Source organism: Astatotilapia calliptera, chromosome 14 (genome assembly GCF_964374335.1).
Source record: "Astatotilapia calliptera chromosome 14, fAstCal68.1, whole genome shotgun sequence".
NCBI classification, from domain to species: domain Eukaryota; kingdom Metazoa; phylum Chordata; class Actinopteri; order Cichliformes; family Cichlidae; genus Astatotilapia; species Astatotilapia calliptera.
The window spans coordinates 30,215,020-30,237,438 of record NC_137435.1 but is presented as its reverse complement, the minus strand read 5'-3'; the positions used below and the strand labels follow the sequence as shown (position 1 = coordinate 30,237,438).

The window sequence follows — 22,419 nt, the reverse complement described above, 5'->3', positions numbered from 1 at the left end:
CAGAATGATATCTGTGATCCTGGTTGCCAGATCTGGTGCTTTTGTTTTTTCTCCACAGGTCTACTTTTAAAGCTCAACTCCCAACACACCAGTGTGTCCGCTTAATGACACTCAACAGTTACCAAGTAAAGCACCCGTGCCACATAAGCACTTTTTGAGGAAGACTGGGGCTTAATCCTCCATGTGGAAACCAGATGTTCTTATTATTCTGCTTGGCACTGCGAAAAAATGATTACGAAGGTGATTCTGAGATGATTCCACTGGCTCTGGTAATGAGGCGAACAGTAAGAGAAATCAAGCGCAAAGAAAGAGAGGGGGGAAAAAGACAGCTGAGGACATGAAGGAGGAGCAGTTGAGATCCTGGTCCTGTCATAATACACCATGCCTTTGGCAACCGTTCAACACCCCACAGCCATAAGATGTATATATCACATGAAGGAAAATGTAATAAAAACTCAACTGTCTTTGAAAAGGAGCGCTTGAGAAATGTCGAGGACCTTTTTTTCACAGGCTGATTCGTGTGTTTGTTTGTTTGTGTGCATGTAGACTTAAATCCCAGTAAGAGGTTAACACATACTCCCACCTGTCTCCATATTCAACTAAATGAGACAAGAAAAAAAAAAACATACATAAAATAAAAAATGACAGTCAGTAAAATTATCAATACAAAGCAAAAACAATAGGCAAGAAAAACAACAACAACAATAAATCACAATTATTCCAGTGTAAGGGTTTTTGTTTCTGTAAGTCAGTAAAAAAAAAAAAAAAAAAGTATTTCTGTCAGACCAAACAGACCTGCACATTCAAAAGGCAAAAAGAGGAGAGGAAAGAAAGGAAAACATGCCAGATCATGCTGTATACCACCAAAAGAAAGGGAAGGTGATGGGTTTAATAAAAAGAAAAAAAGAAAAAAAAAAAGCTGGAGCCCCTCCTGTAAATGCTTACCCCCATGTGGAAGGAAGTGTGGGAATCAGACTGAGTGGGCTGCAGGTCCTTCTCTGCACCGGACGCTCATCCAGCCTGGGACAGCGTGGGGGTGCGGGGTCCCTCTTCTTTAGAGAGAGGAAAGAAGAGGAGGAAGGACAACCCGATTCCTCGTAAGGACGGAGGGACGGCGATGGTGTGGAGGCTGTTCTATCTACTTCTCTCTCGGAGCATACGCTGCCTCCCTCCCGAAGCGGGAGAAGGAGGGACGATGAGTTACAAGTGAGAATAAATAAAGCAGTCTATGACACGTATGCTCGTCACAGTTTGAGCAGTTTATGGTACACATCCCATTCCAACAGTCTGCTAAGGTCCCTGCGGGCTGTGGTTCCCGTGTTGGCTCCTTCCTTTCGTCCTTCCCTACTTTCGCTTCCACGCCTGTGGAATTTTTTTCCATTCACTGTAGTGTTTCTATCATACAAACGTCCTCTGCTTTGCTTCCATCCAAATCCCTTCCTTTCTCTTTTCTCTTCCTCATGTCAGCCTTGCTCCCCCGTCACTTCAATTCCTTACCCTTCATCTTGTAGTGTGATCGTACTCCCCTCCCACCCCCTGCCCCTCCCTCTTTCTCCCTCTCCTGGAAGCCCCCTCCCATCCCACTTTAAACCGCACATGCACTGATCCTCTCTCTTTCTTTTGTCAGGTCACTGTTTCTTCTCACGAGTGGTGATTGTGACCAGTTGCTTGGCAGCCTTGGCGATGTCGTAGGCGCACTGGATGACCTGCTGAGTGAGAAGCTGGTAGTCTACTGCAGGAGCGCCAGGCTCCGAAGGCGCCGCCTTACGGCACTCCACCTGCAGTCGTGAGGCACTGGAAGCCAACAGGCGGAGAGAACAGTGGACTGCATCCAGTGCTGGTCGCTGCAGACAGATGGAAGCAATCAAAAAAGAAAAAAGAAGATGTAGATGTAGATGAGAGACACAGTGTGAGAAATAAAACATAAGGACGGGGCACTTACTTTGGGGAAGAGTGAAGCCATCTCTGTGACAGCAGAGTGGATCTTCTCAGAACACGGCACAAAACTGAAAAGAGAAGTGATTCTTTAACTGAAGAGTCAAATGAGTCAAGAACTGTGCAACAGCACTAATGCAGGTGAGCAGGCGAGGTTCCTGCAACGACTCCTGTGGTAAAGAGGGAGCTGGTGTCCAGGAAGCAAAGTTTATCAAACTGGGAGTTTGAGTGACTCACGTTAAAGGTGGGTAAAAAAAGAAAAAGTCACACAGCAAATCTTTAATTTTTAACGAGATTTAAATCGATTTCTTAACACCAGCCATATTTATCAATAGAAAGGTTTAGTGTGCTGTAATTAAATAAAACAAAAGAGTTGAAACTGAGGAGAAACACTGCATTAGCCTCAAACTACAATAACTGCATTCTTTCCTTATTACACCTATCGTCATTGGCCCTTGGTAGCCCTGGTGACCGTAAGTATGAGACTGCAAATACAAGCACCCACAACATTCTGAAGAGATTATATTTCTTATGTGGCTTCCTCTAGTAAAAGCTGGAAAATATTGCTAGCGTAACAGTTCAGCCTACTGCTGCTGGAGTTAACAACTACATTCTCACTGTGCAGCTGTCGACTATCATTCACATCAGAGTTTACCATTTAAAAATGGAGATTAAGGTGCTGTCTATGTCTATCAGACATGTGCTGCTTTGCATTAATCTGACGGCAGCTGAGCACTTGAGTGCACCCCGCTCATTCTCCTGGAAAAGTCATGAAGGGTAAACTTAGGTTAGGGGACACAGCACCAGTATAAACTTCATGCAGTCACATGATCTCCTGTGTCTATGAGCTGCTCAGCTCTTTTCTAATTTACAGTAAGACTACTTAAAGTAGCTTTTTGGTGGTTTTGGTGCATTTTCACCATTTCTGACCCAGGGGGAGATTTTATTTAAACCGTTTACAGTTTTTATACATGGTCTTATATTTCCACCCCGAGTATACTCTTGTTTCTGTTTCTTTCACATCTTTGTGATTCGGCCTCTCATAATGTCAACATCAACTGATTGTGAATTGCTATGATCTGATTTGATATTGAGGGTTTTTTCTGATTGAAATCAAGAAAAAAATAAGCATAACATTAGCTTAACTCAATGTCTGACAGGCTGGTTGTAAGACACGATTAGATTTGTAATTTTTATGCATTTTATTTTAAGATGAAAAGGACTGTGCCACCATTTTTTCACCTACCTGTCGTGTTTGAACTCCTGAGCGGCCCTGAGCAGCTCCTGGATGTTCTTAGTCACCTGCTCAGTCTTCAGTATGACGTCCTCTGTGCAGGGTAAGGTGGGGTCTGGCTCACCCCCCTCCCCACCCTCCTCAGGCTCCCCACGGCCTTCCTCTTCACTGCTGCGGCCCATACTGGATAGGGAAACGCATTACCCGCGCAACAATTAAAACCTCAGATCGAGGACAGTAGGTGACGGTCATGGATGAGCATTTACAGTCCTTATGTGGCATTATGTCAACAGCTTGTGCCCCTCGTTTCTTACTAAAAACTGCTACCTCCACATTTGTGTTATAAGTAATTGAAAACAGTTTCTGTGAATCCATTTAAAAAATAAGATCATTAGAAAAGTAGAAAAGTTGGTTTTAGAAAGCTAGGACATTTTTCAGATTTACATTCAAACACTGACCTTACTGAGGCGTCGTACAGTTGTGTGTTGTCGTAGTCGCTGTCGGTGCCACTGCCGTGCTTCTCTGGTTTAGGGACCTGGAAGAAAAACACAGCAGGAACTAAATAATCACCACACATCATGTCCTGTAAGTATACCTCTTCAATCAAAATTCTAATTTTCATTTGTTTCCATGTAATTGAGATGGTTTCCACTGATGTCCATTAAATGGGACAGATATTACACTACATTTAGTATGTGGGTAATTCTAATGGGATGAGGGATATTCTGTGATTGAATCTCAGGATTAGGGCCAACAGCAACAGACCCATGAGACGCTGGTTTGGATAAAACAATGTAAGCCAATAATCTCAACTTTCTGAATGCATTAAGTGGAGGATCATAAAAAGAAATGAAGAGCCAAAACAGCAGCAGCTCACCATGTATCTACCCATCTCTGCAGATCCAGACAGATATGGACTCCCTGAGCCGCCCTTCCTTACCTGGGAAGACAAAGGGAACACAAGGATAGAGAGAGGATGAGAGAGAGATGGAGGAGCATGGGTGAGGCCAGAAAGAAGATTAAAAAGAAATTGAAATATTAGCAGAAAGAGACAGATGATGAAATGAGCAGGGGGGAAAAGAAGCGTGGGGACATAGAGAAGAAGTTTTCTTTTTAAATAAACAGCAGGAAAACAAGGCAAACGAGTCAGTGAGAGCAGCACTGAACAACTCAACGGCCCATCATCTTTTTCTACACTACATGCCTCGCTGCTTATCTAACAGGAAGCAAACATACTGTCAACTAATCTAGCTTCTTCTGCTTGACTTACACACGGCACACAGCATCTAAAAAGAGACTACCCACACTCAATACTAATGTTGATCTCTGAAAAACAAAATGCATAATTACATACTGTGAGATAATACTACAAACTCAAAGACGAAATGGCAAACAATGCAATGACAGACAGAATGCTTACATCCAGAGGATGCACGGCTGCACTGCAGTGAGCAAAGAACGGACAGGTGAAGAAACAGACAGACAGAAAACAGACAAACAGGTAAATCTCTGTGTGAAGAAACAGTCACCAACTTGGTGCGGCGGTGAGATGTGTCTGCATTCTGTAGCTCTATTAACGTGCTGTAAACTAAATGCTGCTGAACTGCTCACCTGGTTGTCTGCAATATGAGAAACTTTTTTTTAAATTTTATTATATCTTTTCTTTAAAGTGGCGGTGAAACAAAAATGAACTTCTGTGCATCTGTGTGTGTGATCCCAGCATTTCCAGATTAAGCAACTGTCCAGCAGCAAAGACGTCAAAGGGGTTTGAAAAGGTCAAAGTGTGCAGAGCAGGCTATGCAGCGGTGTATCAGAGGCTTTTGCCAGGCAGCAGAACAGAGGAAACAGTCCTTTTTTGTTGTTTTTCTTTCCCATCTTTCTCCTTCAGGTCACACGTATGCACTCCATCATTTATGCAGTTTTAAAGCTCAATATAACAAATCTTTTTGAACCATTACAAAACTTCCCTTAAAAATGGGTTCGTGCACAACTGGATCTTTTGAAAGAGAAGGACTGAGAACTGAGATGCAAGGGGAAAGAAGAGGGGGGGAAATGTAAAGATCAGGATCAGACCATCACCTATTTAATCAGGCCAAAGACAGGCAATCAGAGCCACCGAGGCGAAGGTGGTGAGTGGAAAGGGGACAGGGCCGTTCTAACTTACGCTGGCTGTGTTGAGGGGCTGCAGGCGGGGCACTAGGGAGTCCAGGACTGGGGGACCGTGGGCCGTGGGGCCGGGGGCCGCCCCTGGCTCGTACATTGAGAAGGCCTGGCGTTCCCTCCGGTGAGGGTGGGAGTGGGGGGTGGCCGAGGAGGGCACCGAAAGCACCGGTGGGTCCCCTCCTGGCCCAAATCCACCCACTCCACCTCGCATCCCACCCACTGCCCAGTGGCCTCCTGTTCCCCCACCTCCACCAGGTCCCCCTACCCCATGGCCAGCTGCTCCCCCAGCCTGCTGGCCCCTCCGTAGCGCACTGTTCTCTGTCTGCATCCGGGTGATCTAAAGGAGAGGAGGAAGGCAGCAGGGAGGGATGAGACAATGGAGGGAGGGATGGAGGGAGGAACATGGGAAGGTTGAAGGGAATTGGGGGGGGGGTCAACTGAACGGTCAAAAACAAGCATCCATATTCAGGCTCATATTGGGCTTCACATATTAAGTCAGTATTGAGGGGGGGGGGGATGCAACACATGGTATTACACTACAATAAGCTGGGACTGGGTCTTAGGGAAGGGGTGGAGGGCTACAGTACATACCTGAAAATACAGTGTTTGTGTTCAAGGGGTCAATGAGGGGAAACTGTAGGATCATCTGCCCTGAGGTACTGTTGCCTAGCGCCCTAATCTGACACATTTGTTATTTGCAGTGTGTTTTTTTCTATGTTTGTTTCAAATCTTCATTAAATCCTCAGTGACATGAGAAGATGAACACATAAATGAATCACTTAAGCCAGTCGCTAATGAACATATTAGGGAAATGACAATGACTCACGGGGGAAAAAAAAGATGCAACAATGAACAGCACATGAGCTCCATCAAAAGTAAATAACACCCTGACGGGGAAAAATCATCTTGCAAAGATATTAATTTATTCAACTGTCTCTCCATCATTATACCCTCTTTCTGTCTGAATCAACTGCCCCATCTCTTTTACCAATCTGCCTCGTGTCTACTAGTCATCATTACCAAGCACATCTTTTATTCCAACTTCTATTCATTTTGTATTGTCTTTCTAAGAAGCCACGCAGCAAACCCTTTATTAGTCTGAATGGTCACTGCTAATCCTCTCGTTCCACCTGCACTCCTCCTACCTCCTTCTGGAGCCGCCGGAGCTCCTCGCTCAGGTTGTTGTTAACCTTCATCAGCTGCTGCACCTTAGCTTCTGAGGAGGCCAAAGCCTTCTTCACCTCCAGATACTCCTGCAGGGTGATGGGACCATCTGACAAGTCTGAGGAGTCCATACTCTGGATCGATAGGAACATATAAGGCAGGAGGTCAAACGGGTTGAAAGATTTGGGGAGGGGTTGTGACTGAACTCCTTCAATACATTCTGTATTTAGTGAAATTCATGCATTAACAAGGTTCTAAATGTGGTTGTAATTTATACATTTTTTTTAAGCTGTGGAAAAAAAACAAAAAAACAGCCGTGGCTTTGAGGCAAGAAGAGGCCTAACTTGAAGGTAGGATCTCTCACACACACACACACACACACACACACACTAGACCTTTAGTTCTTGCTCTCAATATTCCCACTCACTTCCTGCCACCCCACAGCCTGCTCAGATTCAGCCCTCTACCACTCCCTGGAATTAAACCAATAAATACACCTTTCATAAACTACACTTTATAGCCTTCTGCTTGTGCTTCATTCACCACTACTTCTATTACCCCCTGCTTCATACTAGAACACACAATTCTTCGATGCTGTGAGCACCGTAAAACAACAAATCCATTGGATTTAAAGGCGAGTAGATCCTCCAGCTTGGCGGGGTTTTACCCTGAGCATGAAAAGAAGCTTGTTACTGGTTTAGCTTCACTTCTACCCCTCCCACATGATTTTTCCTTCCTTTTGTTTCTTAAATCTGTCTCCTTCTCTTTTCCCTCCCATTACACACGCTCTCTCTGTGCATGAACAATGCCTTGTCTGACAGGGACCCAGAATAGCTGATGATGTCACTCAGGAGCTATGTGGCAGCCATGAGTATGGCCACTTTCCGCAAAGCATGTTGGGAGAAGCAGTCATTCAAGCCACTAAACTGTGGAAAAGCTTTGCTTACTAATATGACTGAATGAAATTCAGGGATAGAGGGAAAGGAAACACATCAAAATGGTGATTAACAAGTATGAAAGCCACAGAAATGTGGGGTAAAGGGTAGCTATTTAGAGAAAAAAAAAGTGTGTCACGCTGTATACCTTTGCACGGTTGCTACGTTGCGTGTTGTTGTTGTTCTGGGTGGTGAGCTCGCTGTCTGTGTCCTCGTCAGAAGCTACACTGTCGTAGTCGTGCTGGTCATCATCGATGCCCAGGTCCAGCGGGTCTGATAACAAGGAGAAGAAAAATCTGCCCATTTACAGTTTTCTTTCACATAATATTAGCACTCGCTCTTCTCTCAAACGTGATCTTTCTCCTGGGAGTGCTTAAAGTAATAACACAGTTGTGTGTCGTACTTGACCGTTTCATGTAAGAATAAACTGTCACACAGGAATGATTCTCTTATAACTGTGCTGCTGCTGCGACACAGGTGATTTTAAAAGTTTTAAGGTTTTATGCTTTGCAGACTTTTGCACACTGGTATAAATCAATAAATGGATATCTATGCATCGTGCATATTAATCAGGTTAGATGGCACTGCCTTCAAAGTTTAAAGTCTAGCCCTCCCTCCCAGTCTCACCAGTAGGGCTAAGACCTTTTCCCTGCTGTCTCCTTTTGGCGTCACTCAAGATGTCGATGATGAGGGTAGCAAACTCCCGGGCGTTGAAACGGGCGAGCTTCTGGCGGCCCTGAGAAAAGAACAAGCCGGGAGTTACACAAACACATGCGCACACAAACACTGGCATCAAAGCCTGAAATTCAGTTCCGCATTTTTGTTTTTTAAAATCATGAGCTGAGTATGAGACAAATACAATGGGGCCCATAGTCAGTGGTTCAGTGCCTGTGTGACTGCTGTGGTCAGTTACCATGTGCTGTGGAAAAACACAGTCATACTCTCAACACACACAGCAACACAACATGTGCAAAGGAACATAAACTCTACAATTAGGTTAGCGTCCAGGCATCTGCATAAGAGCACAAGAAGGTCAGCTCCTACCAAAGTGTAAAACCATTCACAGAAGTTCGACTCTAAAGATGTGATTTCTTCTGTTTTCGACCATAAATAGGAGCCTCTGACCACAGTGAACTGCCCAATCACATGAAAGCAAACGTGGCCATGTGGGAGTTGTTTGTATGTGTGTGTGTACACTTGGGTTTGAGTGTTTACACCAAAAATGAGCCATTCAGATGACTATAAACTTTGTAAGTGGACTTGAGATTTCGCTCTCTACCTCACAGGGAGAGCTAGAGAGATAAAGAGAGAGTGCAGAAAGATTACACTCTCACATCTGAGGAACAGCCGCTGCTAATTTCACACTCCTTTCTCTGTCCCCCCCCCCCAACAAACACATAAACTGCCTATCTAAGAAATAAGAAATCTCCATTTTGTCTTTTTTTCCTTCCCCCCCTATCTGTTCCTTTAAATCAGTCATTACAAACGTATACAAGTATGTGCGTGTTTACCTGGTTGCGCGTTGCAGAGTATTCAGGGTTGACTGGTAGGAAAGGGACTGCGCTGCGTTCTGTTACCAGAGTGCTGTGGTTCTGGGTCGTAAGCCACACTGGAGACAAAAACGTAAAGCAGAAAATAAATCTGTGAGTGCGCGTTCAAACAACAAGGTCGCCCACATCCAACCACACGCAGCCCATCCACCCACACATCCACAGAGATATAAACAAAGTACAGCGAATCTCTTACAGTGCAGTTTTGTGTGTGCTGTTGGTGGTGTGTCTACAAGTCTATCCCTGCTACTTACCTGTGTGCTTCAGTCAGAAAGCGCGCTCTGACTTTTGCCCATACTGAAGGAAAGGGAGAGAAGAGAAGGAAAAAAGAGAAAGAGCGAAGAGGAGGAGAGAGACTCAAGAATTTTCGAGGCACTTCCTCGCTCCATTCTCCTCCCCCTCTTTCACTCAAAACATTTTGGCCTTCCTCTTTAGCAGTTTTTCCCTTCTCTCGTCGCCCTGTCCTTCATTTCACTTCCTCTTTCTTTGGCGCTTCTTATCTTTATATCAGCTTCACTCCCATAACTTTTCCTCAAAAGTTTTTACATTTTTCTAGTTTGTTTCAACATCAATTGGTCCACAAAGGGGAAAAAGCCCAAACGCACAGGCCCAGGCAGACAGTCGTAGAGGGTATAAAGGAAGCGATAAGGCTCACCTGCATCATTTTCTCTGCGATCCACCTCGTCATAGACGTCCATTGCTAGCTCCTCAAACAGCCGATTGTTGAGCTGCCACACATGCGCACACAAATTGACATTAGCGGGTCTTATTCTACATGTCTATATAGATACAGCACGTGCTGAACAATAAGCATCAGCGTGACAAACCAGAGAGAGCAGATGAAATAAAATGAATTTAATAACAATCTCTCAGATTGACATGGAGAGAACAAACAGCTATGAGCAGAAAATCTGTTTGTGACAACAACTTTTCTTTTCACCCAACAAAAACTCTTTTCTTGTATTTTTTATTTTTTTATTTTTTTACTTTCAAGAACCTGTTTAAAAAAAAAACAAATCCCCCCAAAACACAACAGCCTGTTGCTTTTGACATTATAACCATAAGCTATGTAAATTCAACTCACCGCTTGGAGCTTCTTCTTGGCAGCCTTGGCCAGTTCTGAGAGGTCCAGACTAGAACAAAAACACAGAAGATGACAATCAAAAAGGCATCGTAAATATACAGTGGAATAAAGTCGCAGGGAGGAAGGGGACAGGGGAGGGAGATATGAGATGGAAGAAAAAAAGTGAGAGGGGTGGAGGTGGAAAGGGAGTTTTTTCTAGAATGAGGAGGGAAGGCGGGACAACTTGTTCTACTGGTGACTGCTGGTCAGGTAACAACAGCAATATAAATGTGAGTTGGCTTTCACATATTATGCTGTAAGGGTGTCAAGTTTGTGACACAGTGAGATTACAGAGATTCGAAGCTTTAAAGACTGATCTGAAACTCTTTAAATATGCTCTCGCTATGGCCAAAGATGTCACTAAGGATACACGCGGAAGTAAACTTTGAATATGCGAAAAAGCCTGGTGTGATTCAAACACTCGACAGTCTTTCAGTTACAAGACTTCTTGATTGTTTACATCTGTTTAAATCTTTACAGCTTTATAATCTATAAACAACTGTTCAATGCCACTCAAGAAAAGCTGGATGCATTGTGGGATACATGAGAGATGGAAGTATACAGAGAGGGGACCGATGGGGAGAAAGAGATTCTGGGGGAAAAAAGAACAAGGAAAGTAAAGATACCTCTGTGTCGGGCACTTAGGACGAGCTCTGACTCCACCAAGCACAGCGAAATGGAGAACAGAAGTGAGAAAAACAAGAGAAACAGACAGAAAGAAGGGGAAGAAAAGCCACATGAAAACAGCTTTAATTGTTGTTAACAAGAGGAACCATTCACCAGAAACAGAACAGATGCAAGTGGAGTTAAGATGACAGCACAGAAGTAAGACCCATTTCAGTAACGAACAGATCTGGAGGTGCAACACATCTCTGAACTGTAGCTGAGAAAACCCAGCGCCCATCAAACAAGTGAAAGAAGCCGTGCTAAGAAATGCTGAACTCGATGTGTCATGGCCTGAGCACTCGTGTGTCTTTCAAATCCACGCTGCAGTTCAGCATTACTTAACCAAGCGCGCTTCAAGTATCTACCTCACCAAATTCACAGTGAACAGACAGCTTAATAAAGACTTCCTTTACCTAACTCCTTTGTGGGGGCTTTGGTGCCACCCTGTGGTCAGAACACTAAATTATATCAATACATACATGTCAGACAGAGAAATTAAGCAGTCACAGAAGTAAGGCAAGTTTGGCAGCTGCAAGTTTAATCATGTAGATATTTGTTTTCAGGCAATTAAACGACAACAGACTTGCAGCTGTTCATAATCAACTTAAGACAATAAAAATGATCATTTGGTCCATACCTGTCTGCCATTTGAGGAATGATATAGTGGCCATTCTTGTGATCTGGGAGAGAAGAGAAAAACGTAACAACCAAGTAACAAAAATCTACCACAGTACGTTACTGAGGTTAACTGCTGTGCTTAAAGGCATGTGAAGAGGAGAACAAAAACAAGAAAAACTGGTGCATTAGGTTACCTGGACGCCGACCGCACAGGTAGAAGGCTAACCTGTCCGTCAGCTCATACTGACACTCTACCAGACGCTCTGCTAGCTCTATATGGCCCGCCTGCCTGGAACACACACGCGCACATGAAATGATTCTACTTGTGTTGTGTTTACCATTAGATGACTCAATTCCAGAGCTGAACAGGGTCTAAATGCAGGTTTTGTATTTACTGAATTGTGCTTTCAAATTCCTGTACCTAGCATAGTCCATAGGTGTGCGTCCGTTAATGTCAGGCGATCCAGGGTCTGCACCATACACCACGAGCAGCTCAGCCTGCAAGATCTGCCCTGCCTTGGCTGCCACATGAAGTGGGGTAGTGCCTTTCTCCTGTGGGACACACACAGAAACACAGTCACAAACAGAGACGCCTGGCATAAAGAGAGTAAGTTAACAGCACAAGACAAAATGTGAGTCAGTGGTAGATTTATTTTGTCCTGACCGGGTGGAAGAAGTTGGCCTGAGCGCCGAGGGACAGGAGCCGAAGACACGTCTCTAAACTCCCCGTCCGCACGCTTGAATGAAGTTGCTAATAGAGAGGGAGAAACAGACAGGTAGAGAGGAGAGAGAGAAACGGGGGGGGTCAGGGCGGAAAGATTAAACATCACAGAGAGAAGGAAACAAACTGAATTCCCTTATTAGCCCATAGAGGCAGCACAGCGCTAGAGATGATTATTGCATCCTGCTGTGTCATTCAGATCACTCCCTGCTGGGTTGGGGGGGGGGGGGGGGGGTAATAAGTAAAAGAGCATCTGTGTGTGTTTGCCTGAGTGCATGCTTATGTGCAACGTCTGCTACTGACATTCATAAAGGAAACAACCTTTGTGCTTAGACTTGCTGTTCCACAGTATAGCTGTGTCAGTATAGGCTAATTAACCTGAACTCATAACATCCTACCCATCAGCTCAGTACAGAGTAACATTAGAGCGCAGATTAAAGACAATACTGGTTTTCTGTTATCATCCAAACAAGTGCAGAATCCTTCACTTAGCGGATAAAAGAAAGCATGCTTATAGGTCTACAGATGACAAGTCGAGTTAAATTATTCTCTAATTGTTTATCAAGAAAAAACAAGTGTCGCACGTACTCAAGTCAGCAGCTGTGTTTACGTTTTCTTACCTTACTGAGATCTTTAGTGGTGACGCCGTCGTCATCACGACAGGGCAGCTTGTGCACGAATGCGAGCATCTGGTATTTGGCTCTGATGAACTCTGACTTGGTGGGACTGCACAGGAGGGGAAGTTGAGATGGTTACCAAAAGCCCAGGCCTCAAAGGTAAACAAGAACACTCGAGGACAAAATATGTGGAACTGCAATTCATGCAATAAACCCTGTTATACAGGAAAATGCGTTTTAGCATCATGACTGCAAGTGCATATGGCGCCCCACCGAGGGATTTGAAGCCCCACTAGAGGTAAGGTCATTTTGATTTGACTTCATTTTTCCCTCTCACCCCCTCACTCTCATCAAATAGAAAGATCAGGCGCCTTTCTCTGTGAGGTACAGACACAGAAAGTGCTGTAATAATAGACAAACAGCCCCCCAGCAGTAATAAATAATCTCTACAGTGAACCGAACTGATGGGTTATGCCTAGTTTCCCAGTTTGCTTTACATAAATGGATAAAGAAATAAATCTGATGAACACTGCAGAGGTTTTTAAGAGGCAGTTCACACTAAACCTCCATTTTCCGGTGAAAAAGAAATGAGCAAATATTTTTCCTGCGGGTCTCGATCTCATGACTCTCCCAAAGCCATATTTCAGCCCACAATGCACTAATGTACTTAGAAACAAATACTAGTTGCAATTGTTCTTCACCAGTCAAAAAAAAAGAGAGAGAGAGAAAAATTATGCTTACAAAGGGACAATAATTTCTCTGTGTCCTAATGTGGATTTTGAGCCCGTGCAGAGCATACTTACTGGACTTTGTCCTGGGGGTTCGGTTTCCTGCGGCCACTCTGCACCTGAGCCGGGTCCAGGAGACTGTGTTCCCATATGGAGTTGGCCCCGTTACTGGCCAAGGTCTGAACCATCTGAAACACAAATGCGTACACACACACACACACACACACACACACACACACACAGAAGTGACTCAGTGATGGTTTGCTGTCATGAGCATGTTTTATTAAAGTCAGTGTAAAGCAGTGTGTTTGGAGTTTGTCACACGGAAGAAAAATGTGTTATCCTCTGGCTAAACTGACTGTTAATCACAGAAAATTAGGTTTCAATATCCTGAAAAAAAGAAAAAGCAATATTCTCTGCTTGGAGACGCTGTCTACTGAAGATGCTACGACTGTGCGCCCAATCATGGGAAGGCAGTTTCTTATGAAGATAAAGTACCTCTACAATTTGAGAAATGGATTATCAATCTAGAAGCTTTTTCTGTACAACAACCAGGTGATCAGCTCATTATGACCACCTGCCTAATATTGTGTTGGTCCCCCTTTTGCTGTCAAAACAGCCCTGACCCATCCAGGCACGGACTCCACTGGACCCTGTGTGCTGTGGTATCTGGTACCAAGATGTTAGCAACAGATTGCAAAGAAACCTTTAAGTTTAAACATTGAAGTCCTGCAAGCTGCGCGGTGCAGAAATGATTCATCAGACCAGGCCACCTTCTTTCATTGCTCTGTGGTCCAGTACTGATCCTCATGTGCCTACTGTTAGTGCTTTCAGCAGCTGATTGGGGTCAGCATGGGCGCACTGTCTGGTCTACAGCTGAGGCCCTACTGTGATGCTCTGTGTATTCTGACAGCAGTAACCTTTTCAGCAACGTGAGCTATAGTAGAATGTTTGTAGAATCAGACCACATAGTCCAACCTTCACTCTCCAGTGAGCCTCCGCTGCCCATGACTCTGTCACCCGTTCATCCACAGACAACCTGCTGTTAGGGCGTTTTCACATCTGATTCGTACTCTGGTTCAAATCAGTTAATGAGTCGGTAAACTTGTAGCCGTTCCCCCGTGCTTTGGTTTGTTTTCACGCAGAGAAAAATCCAAGTGAACTCCAAGTGAACCAGAATGTGTCACTACAAACCACGTGACAATGTTCAGTCTGCTTACTAGCCAGATGTGTCTGGAAGAAGGCGCTGTGTTCTGGACTATAACAGAATTTACTTTCATTAGCATTTGCAGATCTATCAGATTCTAACCCCTAACCCTGTGTGGCTGCTGGATGTTTTTAGCTCAAACTTGCTAATTGGTTTGGATCTAGGTGGGATCACATTCACACCATAAACCCCTCCAAAGGTTCTCGGTGCAGTCGTTGTGGTCTGCACCTGAGTGTGATTACAGTGTTTGCACCTGCACACATGAACCACACTAAAAAGGAAAATGAACCAAGTTTGACTTAAACGGATCAAAAACCGCACGTGTGCAAATACCCTTAGAGGTGCACAGGGCCGGAACCACCATACATTGATTGTGTGTGTGTGTGTGTGTGTGTGTGTGTGTGTGTGTGTGTGTGTGTGTGTGTGTGTGTGTGTGTGTGTGTGTGTGTGTGTGTATTTCTTTAGGTCACAAGACCATCACATTTACTAACATTAGCAAATGTTTCATGAAGACGATGCTTTTCTACAACATGCAAAAGTCACATTCAGAAAGTAGAAGACTTCCTGGGGTCTACTGATGCTAATGCAGTTCTATATGTTTTAAAATTACATCAGTGTTATGACTCCAGTGCATCACTGAAACATAATTTCTGGACTGGCCAGAAAATATTGGAAGAAATTAGTTTAACAGCTTATTTTCATAATTCAGTATCATAGTTACATATTTCTGTAACTATTATCTAACACATATAATGTGTTACGAAATAAATCTAAATTATCTTCAGTAAAGCTGCAGAACAACCCTGATACACATTTGTGCTCTACACTGGAATCAAAACTGGTTATAAAACCAATAAAGCCAAAAACTCCCACACTCCTCATGCCTCCTTAATTACAGGATGAAGCTGAAGCAGCACTAAGCACCTAAACCTGCATTAAGGCCATACTGAGACGAACACAGATATACAACAAGAGTACAGACAGACTCACAGATCAAAGTTAAACTAGATGATCAAATAAAAAATAAACACAAACTGCAGTACTGTGGATTTGCATCTTCTGAGCTGACTAAGATTTCTGCAGTAGCTCTTCTTTCGGTGGCACTATTCTGGGTACTGCGTTTGTCTCACAAGCCCTTCCCCGTTTCTCATTCCTTCGCTCTTCATTTCTCAGACTTACCTGCAGTAGGGAGGGAGGCCATCCGCTGTGCCTCAGGTGCTTGACTATGGAGATATGGCGGCCTAAACTGCGGTGGACCGAACAGCATTCATCACAAATCAGGACCCCTCGGTTGATACTGGTCCAGCCCGGGTCTGACAGACAGAAATACACAGAAAGCATTAGGATTTTCATAAGCACACTGTGACTGATAATTAGATTTTGGAGATTTTTAAAAATATTAAGTGCTTTCCATCCAGGCCACACGAACATACTCATAAATATCCACGATTTATGACGTGGGTGGTCCAAATTACAGTTTACTACACAACTATAATGCCATTTTTCCCAAGGAAGAGATGCAGTCTACCTACACTGCTACTCTTTTGGGCTTCAGTCAATATCAAGTCAAACATATGTGCGTCTTTTTTTATAGGTCTTTTTATCTGCTTCTGAGCAAAACCACATGATGGATAAAATAAAGATGAGTACCAGACAGTGATCCTGTCACAGATATTCCAATTAAGTTTCTAAGTTTTATACATTTCTCAGCTGAATGAGCACCTGGTTTGTATTATGCACATTAAGAGTAAAGCAGGATGTATATGTCAGTAATAAATCAAAGGGCTTTTATAACTGAGAGAATTTTGAATAAAAACTGGGTTATTGAAAAGACAAGAACTAGACATTTTTAAATATTAACTCTGAAAACTGACTTAAATAATGCAGAAATGAATCATGTGAAAGCACAACTATGTGGACACAGCTACATGGTTAACACTGTTGCCTCATAGCAAGAAGGTCTGAGACTCAAATTAGCCCATCTGGCCGGAGCCTTTCTGTTTAGTTTGTATGTTCTCCCCATTGCCTATAGGTGCAAATGGTTATCTGTCTCTATATGTTAGCCCTGCGACCAGCTGGCGACCTGTCCAAGCTGGCTGTACCTCGCCTTTTTCCCTATGACCATGGGATAGGCTCCAGCCCCTCCGTGATCCTAAATTTGATGGACAGATGATTCGACATTTCCATATATCAGATAGTCTTTTTTTTTTCTTTTAGGCATATTACATATTAAAGTGATTTCCCTAACATTCATTATGTGCATGTATGTATTTACTCATTAACGCTCTCCCCGACTTTGCCCAGATCAGCTGGTGTTGCAGACTGCCCTCTGGTTGACAAACTATGCAACACTCAAAACACAGTTGAAGGGTGTTTCTCCCTTTTATCTTTTACTTTTTTATTCTCATTTATCATCTGTTATAAACGCTAAAGCCGATGAGCAAATAGTTAATACTGGCTTATAATATCAGTTTGCTTGGTCAGGCTCTGATTGCAATCAATTTTAGATATTCCTGTGAAGAACTGTGCAAGTCTGATAAGAAACAGTTATAAATAGCATTTTTACAAATATACACGTTAGCTTGCACCTTACAGTCATAAACAGCTAGGAATGAGACAAGTTGTACTTTGCTGCCACCACTAAATATTACTAGTTTATTACAATGGCTTGACAAAGAAACCTGTTTTAATACCTAAGAGAAGAAACATATCTCTAAATGGGTGCAAATGAGGTGAGGAAGTGAAGGGCAGCAGCAAAGGCCAGTGCCAGTCCAATGACACTGAAAGACTGAGTCTGGGTTATGTTTATGCCCTCAGGACCCTGACGCGATGAATGCCTCACAACTAACACAGTCTGCAGTATCAAAACAAGCATCTGCACACTTACATGCACACTGTTCACGCCCAAACGCACACACATATCTACAATGTGTGTTGGTCACACTCAGCCTGGGATAAAAACTGTCTGGGCTTAGGGTATTAATGGAGCTAAAATAGTCCATCATCAGATGAACCGGCGTGCTTTAAGTCTTTTTGCCCATAGAAAAAAAAGAGGGAAAAAAAAGAAATATGAAATGCAAAATGGCTTTGAAAAAAGCAATAGCTCAGTTTAGAACAGCAGCCCCGTAGGCTTTAAAGGCCTCAGCAATTTAATTCCTTAATCTGTGTAATAAATATTATAAAAAACTCCCACAGGCTAGGCTATCTGCCTGGTCTGCTAAATCAATATGAGGCTATGCCATTAAGCTATTAGAAGTGGATAGACTATTAGCAGTGCTGTATTGGTGAAATCTGCAGCATGTTGCTGCATAATGTTGCCTAAAGTTGGCCTAATTCATCAATCTAGTATAGCATTTGTTTTTATAAGTGTCAGCTAACCCTGCACAAAAACATATGCTACAAATGAGTGCAAGTTTTTAAAATTGTGTTACACTCCACTCTTAAACACTGAGATAACATGTTGCACACATCTGCATACTTTGGCCGTTAACGAGTTAGCTTCAGGCTTGTTTGGTGTATATCACAATATATACACATATATGTGTTTATATACAATATAAACACAATTAATACAGTGTTTAACTGTACTAAGTGTCAGCTTGCCGGATTTACTCCATCTTACTTCTAATTTTAACCAAACACAGCAACAACAGCAAAGCCTGACAGGGACACCAACACGACATATCGACTCAACCCCGCTGTTCTCTTCTGTGAATAGTTGCACAAGAGTTTCAGTTTCCTAAACAAATGCATCTGTGCGAAATAAAGAGTTTACTATAGTGACGATGTGATTCATCGTTGCCCGTAAACTGTGCAGATTGCCATGGTGTGACATTAAAGACTCCTGAAGCTTGGCTACGAAAAGGAGTATCAGTCGTCCTTTGTAGCCATGCCATTGAGTTATCCCCCAGTATGACACAAAGCTGGGTAGTAGGGAGGTGGCCTGTCACCAGGGGCTAGGTCAGCATTTTGCAGAAAGCACTGCGTGCGTGTGTGCGTAAGTCGCAAGGAGGGGCTGCATGCAGAGAGATGATGGTTGTAGAAGAAATGCACGGCTAGTAACAGGTACGCGAACAAGCCATCTACCATTGTGAATGCCTTATTTTGTCTAGTAAATAAACTAAAGCTTTAAAATATAACTAATATGTCACAGATAATGTGCATTTAATTATTCTGCAAGTTAATATAGTATCAACGAAAGGAGTTCAGCTGGGGTTTCATCAGTATGTAAAAAGTAACTCAAGGGGAACCAGAAAAGGAAAATAGGTGCTGAAGCATGTTAGTAAGTAATAATAGCAAGGTGTACAATGCAAGGCTGGACTGCAGCATTTAGACATAGAGGTGGGTTTTTATAATCGATTCATCGATTAAAATCGATTCTGGCTTGGATAACGTAAAATCGATTCATTAAAATCCTGAATCGATTTTTTAATATAAATTTATTTTGTCCGAAATGCCAGAATCTCTGGTGACATCTCACAAAATTTCAAGAACCACCAAACAGTAAATGAGAGCAGGTACAGGGATTCTGCACATAGACTTAAACACACAGCGCGACCCGCGGATCAGAATCAGTTAGATGTCGCCTTTCTCACAGTCGGGGCTGAAAGCCGACAGCTCGCTGATCCGGGTCCACGCTTTGTGTTCACGCCCTTTATGCGCTGATTCTAAAGCTGTTAGTTTGATCTCTCTCCAAACAATATTGACCGAACCAGCAGCAAAAGAAGATCCAAACGCTTCACATAAACATCGTCATGAATTCACTCTTTTACTGTTTTGCTTCCATTGCGATGCGCAGCTCTCTCTCTCTCCCTCCCCCTCTCTACCTCTCTCGAACAGTTTCGCTTTCTTCATTATTCGCTTGCTTGTTACGCACAAGTCTACTGTTGTTTACAGCGCTGTCGGCCGCTGTTTTTTTCCCTTTTACATTCTTCCGAAAAGAAAACCTCATTTCTGCTGTTCAATACTGAACAAATTTAAACTTTTTAATATTATTCAAAATGCAAAATGCTTAGCCGTGTGTCTAATAAAACCGCTGTAACGTCAGAGGTAATGTTCATTAATTAATGGTTTTCTTTCGTTTTTGATGTACTGCAGAATATTTTTATAAAATCCCAGGCCAGGAAAACCTTCATGTTTTTCTGTGTTTTATCCTCAGCTACTTTGACACAAAGGCATCTGCTGTGATGCTCACACCTTGGATAAAGTCTTGCGAGTGTCAGCTTCCTTTTTATAGATACAAAAATATGTAAATGTTCTGATCTGAATTATACTTCTGACTGTCAAAATTTCCCAGATTTAAATCGAATCGAATCGAATCAAATTAAATCGAATCGTGGATCGAATCGATTTGGGACCTTGTGAATCGGAATTGAATCGATTCTAGAAATCAGTGACGATACCCAGCCCTATTAGACAGTTAAGAGTTATCAGGGGTCGCAGCTGTCATAAGAGCAGCTGCTGCACATGTATACATGAATGAACGCAAGCAAGGCACACAAGATCACCAATGATCAAGGGGATCGAACTGAAACAGCACGTGCATTTGGGGCTACATACGAAGGGTCTTATTGACATTGTCTCTAACTCAGATTTTAACAAACACAGATGGGGCCAAAGGAGAAGTGGGTTGGAAACTAAGCTAGAATTATGGATGGCCATTGTAGTGGAAATCACTACGCCCTGAACAGTATGGATGAAAGCTAAGGCAGGTGAAGCTAGAAATTATGTCCCTTTTCCTTTAAAAACAACAACAACAACTTTGTGTTGTACTAGATTAATGGAACTGAGGTGGCTTTTAAATGACTTTGAGGTACAACTACAGGTATGGCTCATTTCAGGTTTATGTTGAACTGTGCTCCAACTTAGGATGACTGTAAACTGAATTTACTCCTATTAATTCTCACTATTTTATTTCTTAACTTTACTGGAGATATTCTAAAATTATCAAGTTAAACAAACAGAAACTCTAATTAAGTTTTTGATACTTTACTGTATTTTTTAAGCCAAATTGCTGTTAAAGCTACTGACTGGTCGCTGACGCTTTAGCTGAATCAGCTTGGCAATAACTTGGCGTTTAGCAAAAGTTAGCTAAAGTAGCTAACGTCATAGCTAAGCTAGCAGTATAAAAAGCACGAACTCCAAAAGCCACGGGCAAGTGCTAACAATATGATAGCTGTCCATCGATATAAATGTATTATTATATCTTAGGACATTCACTCTACCATAAATTCTTCTATCACACAGCTGCATAATGACTCAAAATCGCCAGCTCGCTAGCCAAGCTAAGCTAACGTGTTCGGAAGTCTGTCCCGGTCACGAAAATCAAAACAAACGTCTCTTCGAGTGGAAAGGCAGCATAAAGCTGACAATGGGATCTTAAACTGCCCCAAATAAACTACTCGTTCTTACATATGGCCATGGTCAAATAAATATACCTATCAAGTTATTCAATGGTTTACATTAACGTTGAGCAGCTGTTAGCTAGAGATATTCTCCCGTTGTGGCAACACGCCTATTTTTTCCAGTGTTTATTTTGGGCCTAAACGACGCTTTGCAGCCCTGGCCGTTTTCCTGCTCTGCAGACCCTCTGACAATGACAGCAACTTCGGCCTTGTTCTCCCACCACGTCGCCCCCATCGACGCATTGTTCCAGTCCCATGGTCTGTTTTCCTTTTTTTCTGTTCCTTACCTGGCGCACTGCAGTCAGCGCAGACTTCTGTTCTTTGTAGCTTTCTCGACATCTCGAAAGTGGATGAAACGAAGAGGTGGATGTCGGCGATGATGTGAATATTCGCCCGTCTTCCCCCCCCCCCCGGAGCTACAGACCGACGTCTGCCGTCAACCGATGCGGCCCCTGAATCCCCGGAAGCCGGGTGGTATGATCGGCTTTTCCCCCGGCCAGCTGACGACGACTGAGCTTCCAGTTAATTCCAGCGGTCTGTTCGCCCACGTTCGCTGATGAACTCCGAGGCTGGATCCAAGTTATGTGAACATAGTTAATCTGTTTGTATAAAGGATCTCATCTCGGAATATTGCTACAGTAAATCTGTTCCTTGCATTGCCTGCAACTCACCGAGAGACGGCAGCTCTTTACCTGACAGTATCCGCGCTCGCGCTCACTCACACGCGCTCACTCTCTCTCTCTCTCTCTCTCTCTCTCTCTCTCTCTCTCTCTCTCTCACACACACACACACACACACACACACACACACACACACACACACACACACACACACACACCATCCCGACAACTTAGGACAGGGAGGGACAGGGCGTGATGATAACCTTATGTTCTTAAAAGTGAGGTGGTTTCTGTAGAATGGGACTTAATCACAATCTAAAATTCATGCTGACAGAAAAGTTACTAGATGTTAATCAGATATTGGATATAAGAAACACATTGCTCCATTTAAGCAGAAGTATCGCGATCACCCAACCTTCAATGGCTGAGCAGCTTTAGCAGTCAAATGAAACATTAAAGTGCTATTGATTTATTGGATTTATCTGTTTCATTTTTCTGTGGTGTCGACATGAAAATAATGCAGAATAAGAGTAGAGGAACTGAAAAAATCAAGAAGGTAGGCTTTCATTTCAACTTTGATGAATTTTGTCTTTTGCTGTCATGTCGTGCGCTCCCCAGCCTTCTCCACAGTACGCCCACACCTCCTTTATAACACTCCTATGCTATGTGGGCCTGGTTCACTTTAAACGCATCATTTCGATTTCTTTTTTCTTTTTCACAAGGCATGTGTTTTA

The 22,419-nt window shown here is 43.1% G+C and overlaps 1 protein-coding gene across 5 annotated transcripts; it reads right to left on the bottom strand.

The window, feature by feature from the left end:
• Positions 1-1,614: 1,614 nt before the first annotated feature.
• git1 (G protein-coupled receptor kinase interacting ArfGAP 1) lies at positions 1,615-21,755 on the bottom strand. 5 transcript variants are annotated; one of them, XM_026192430.2, is made up of 21 exons: positions 21,353-21,755; positions 15,841-15,974; positions 13,530-13,642; positions 12,730-12,835; positions 12,053-12,139; positions 11,810-11,940; positions 11,583-11,677; positions 11,408-11,450; positions 11,184-11,228; positions 10,066-10,114; positions 9,637-9,709; positions 8,943-9,040; positions 8,059-8,167; positions 7,580-7,704; positions 6,478-6,630; positions 5,334-5,669; positions 4,047-4,109; positions 3,628-3,704; positions 3,182-3,352; positions 1,943-2,006; positions 1,615-1,844 (listed from the first exon to the last, which is right to left on the bottom strand). In XM_026192430.2, the coding sequence occupies exons 1-21, from the start codon at positions 21,402-21,404 to the stop codon at positions 1,629-1,631; spliced, it is 2,340 nt and encodes a 779-aa protein (XP_026048215.1). In that variant the 5' UTR covers positions 21,405-21,755; the 3' UTR covers positions 1,615-1,628. The 5 variants fall into 5 exon arrangements, with proteins under 5 accessions (XP_026048215.1, XP_026048216.1, XP_026048218.1 ...); XM_026192431.2 differs by lacking the exon at positions 11,184-11,228 and adding an exon at positions 10,731-10,757; XM_026192433.2 differs by lacking the exon at positions 5,334-5,669.
• Positions 21,756-22,419: the final 664 nt, after the last annotated feature.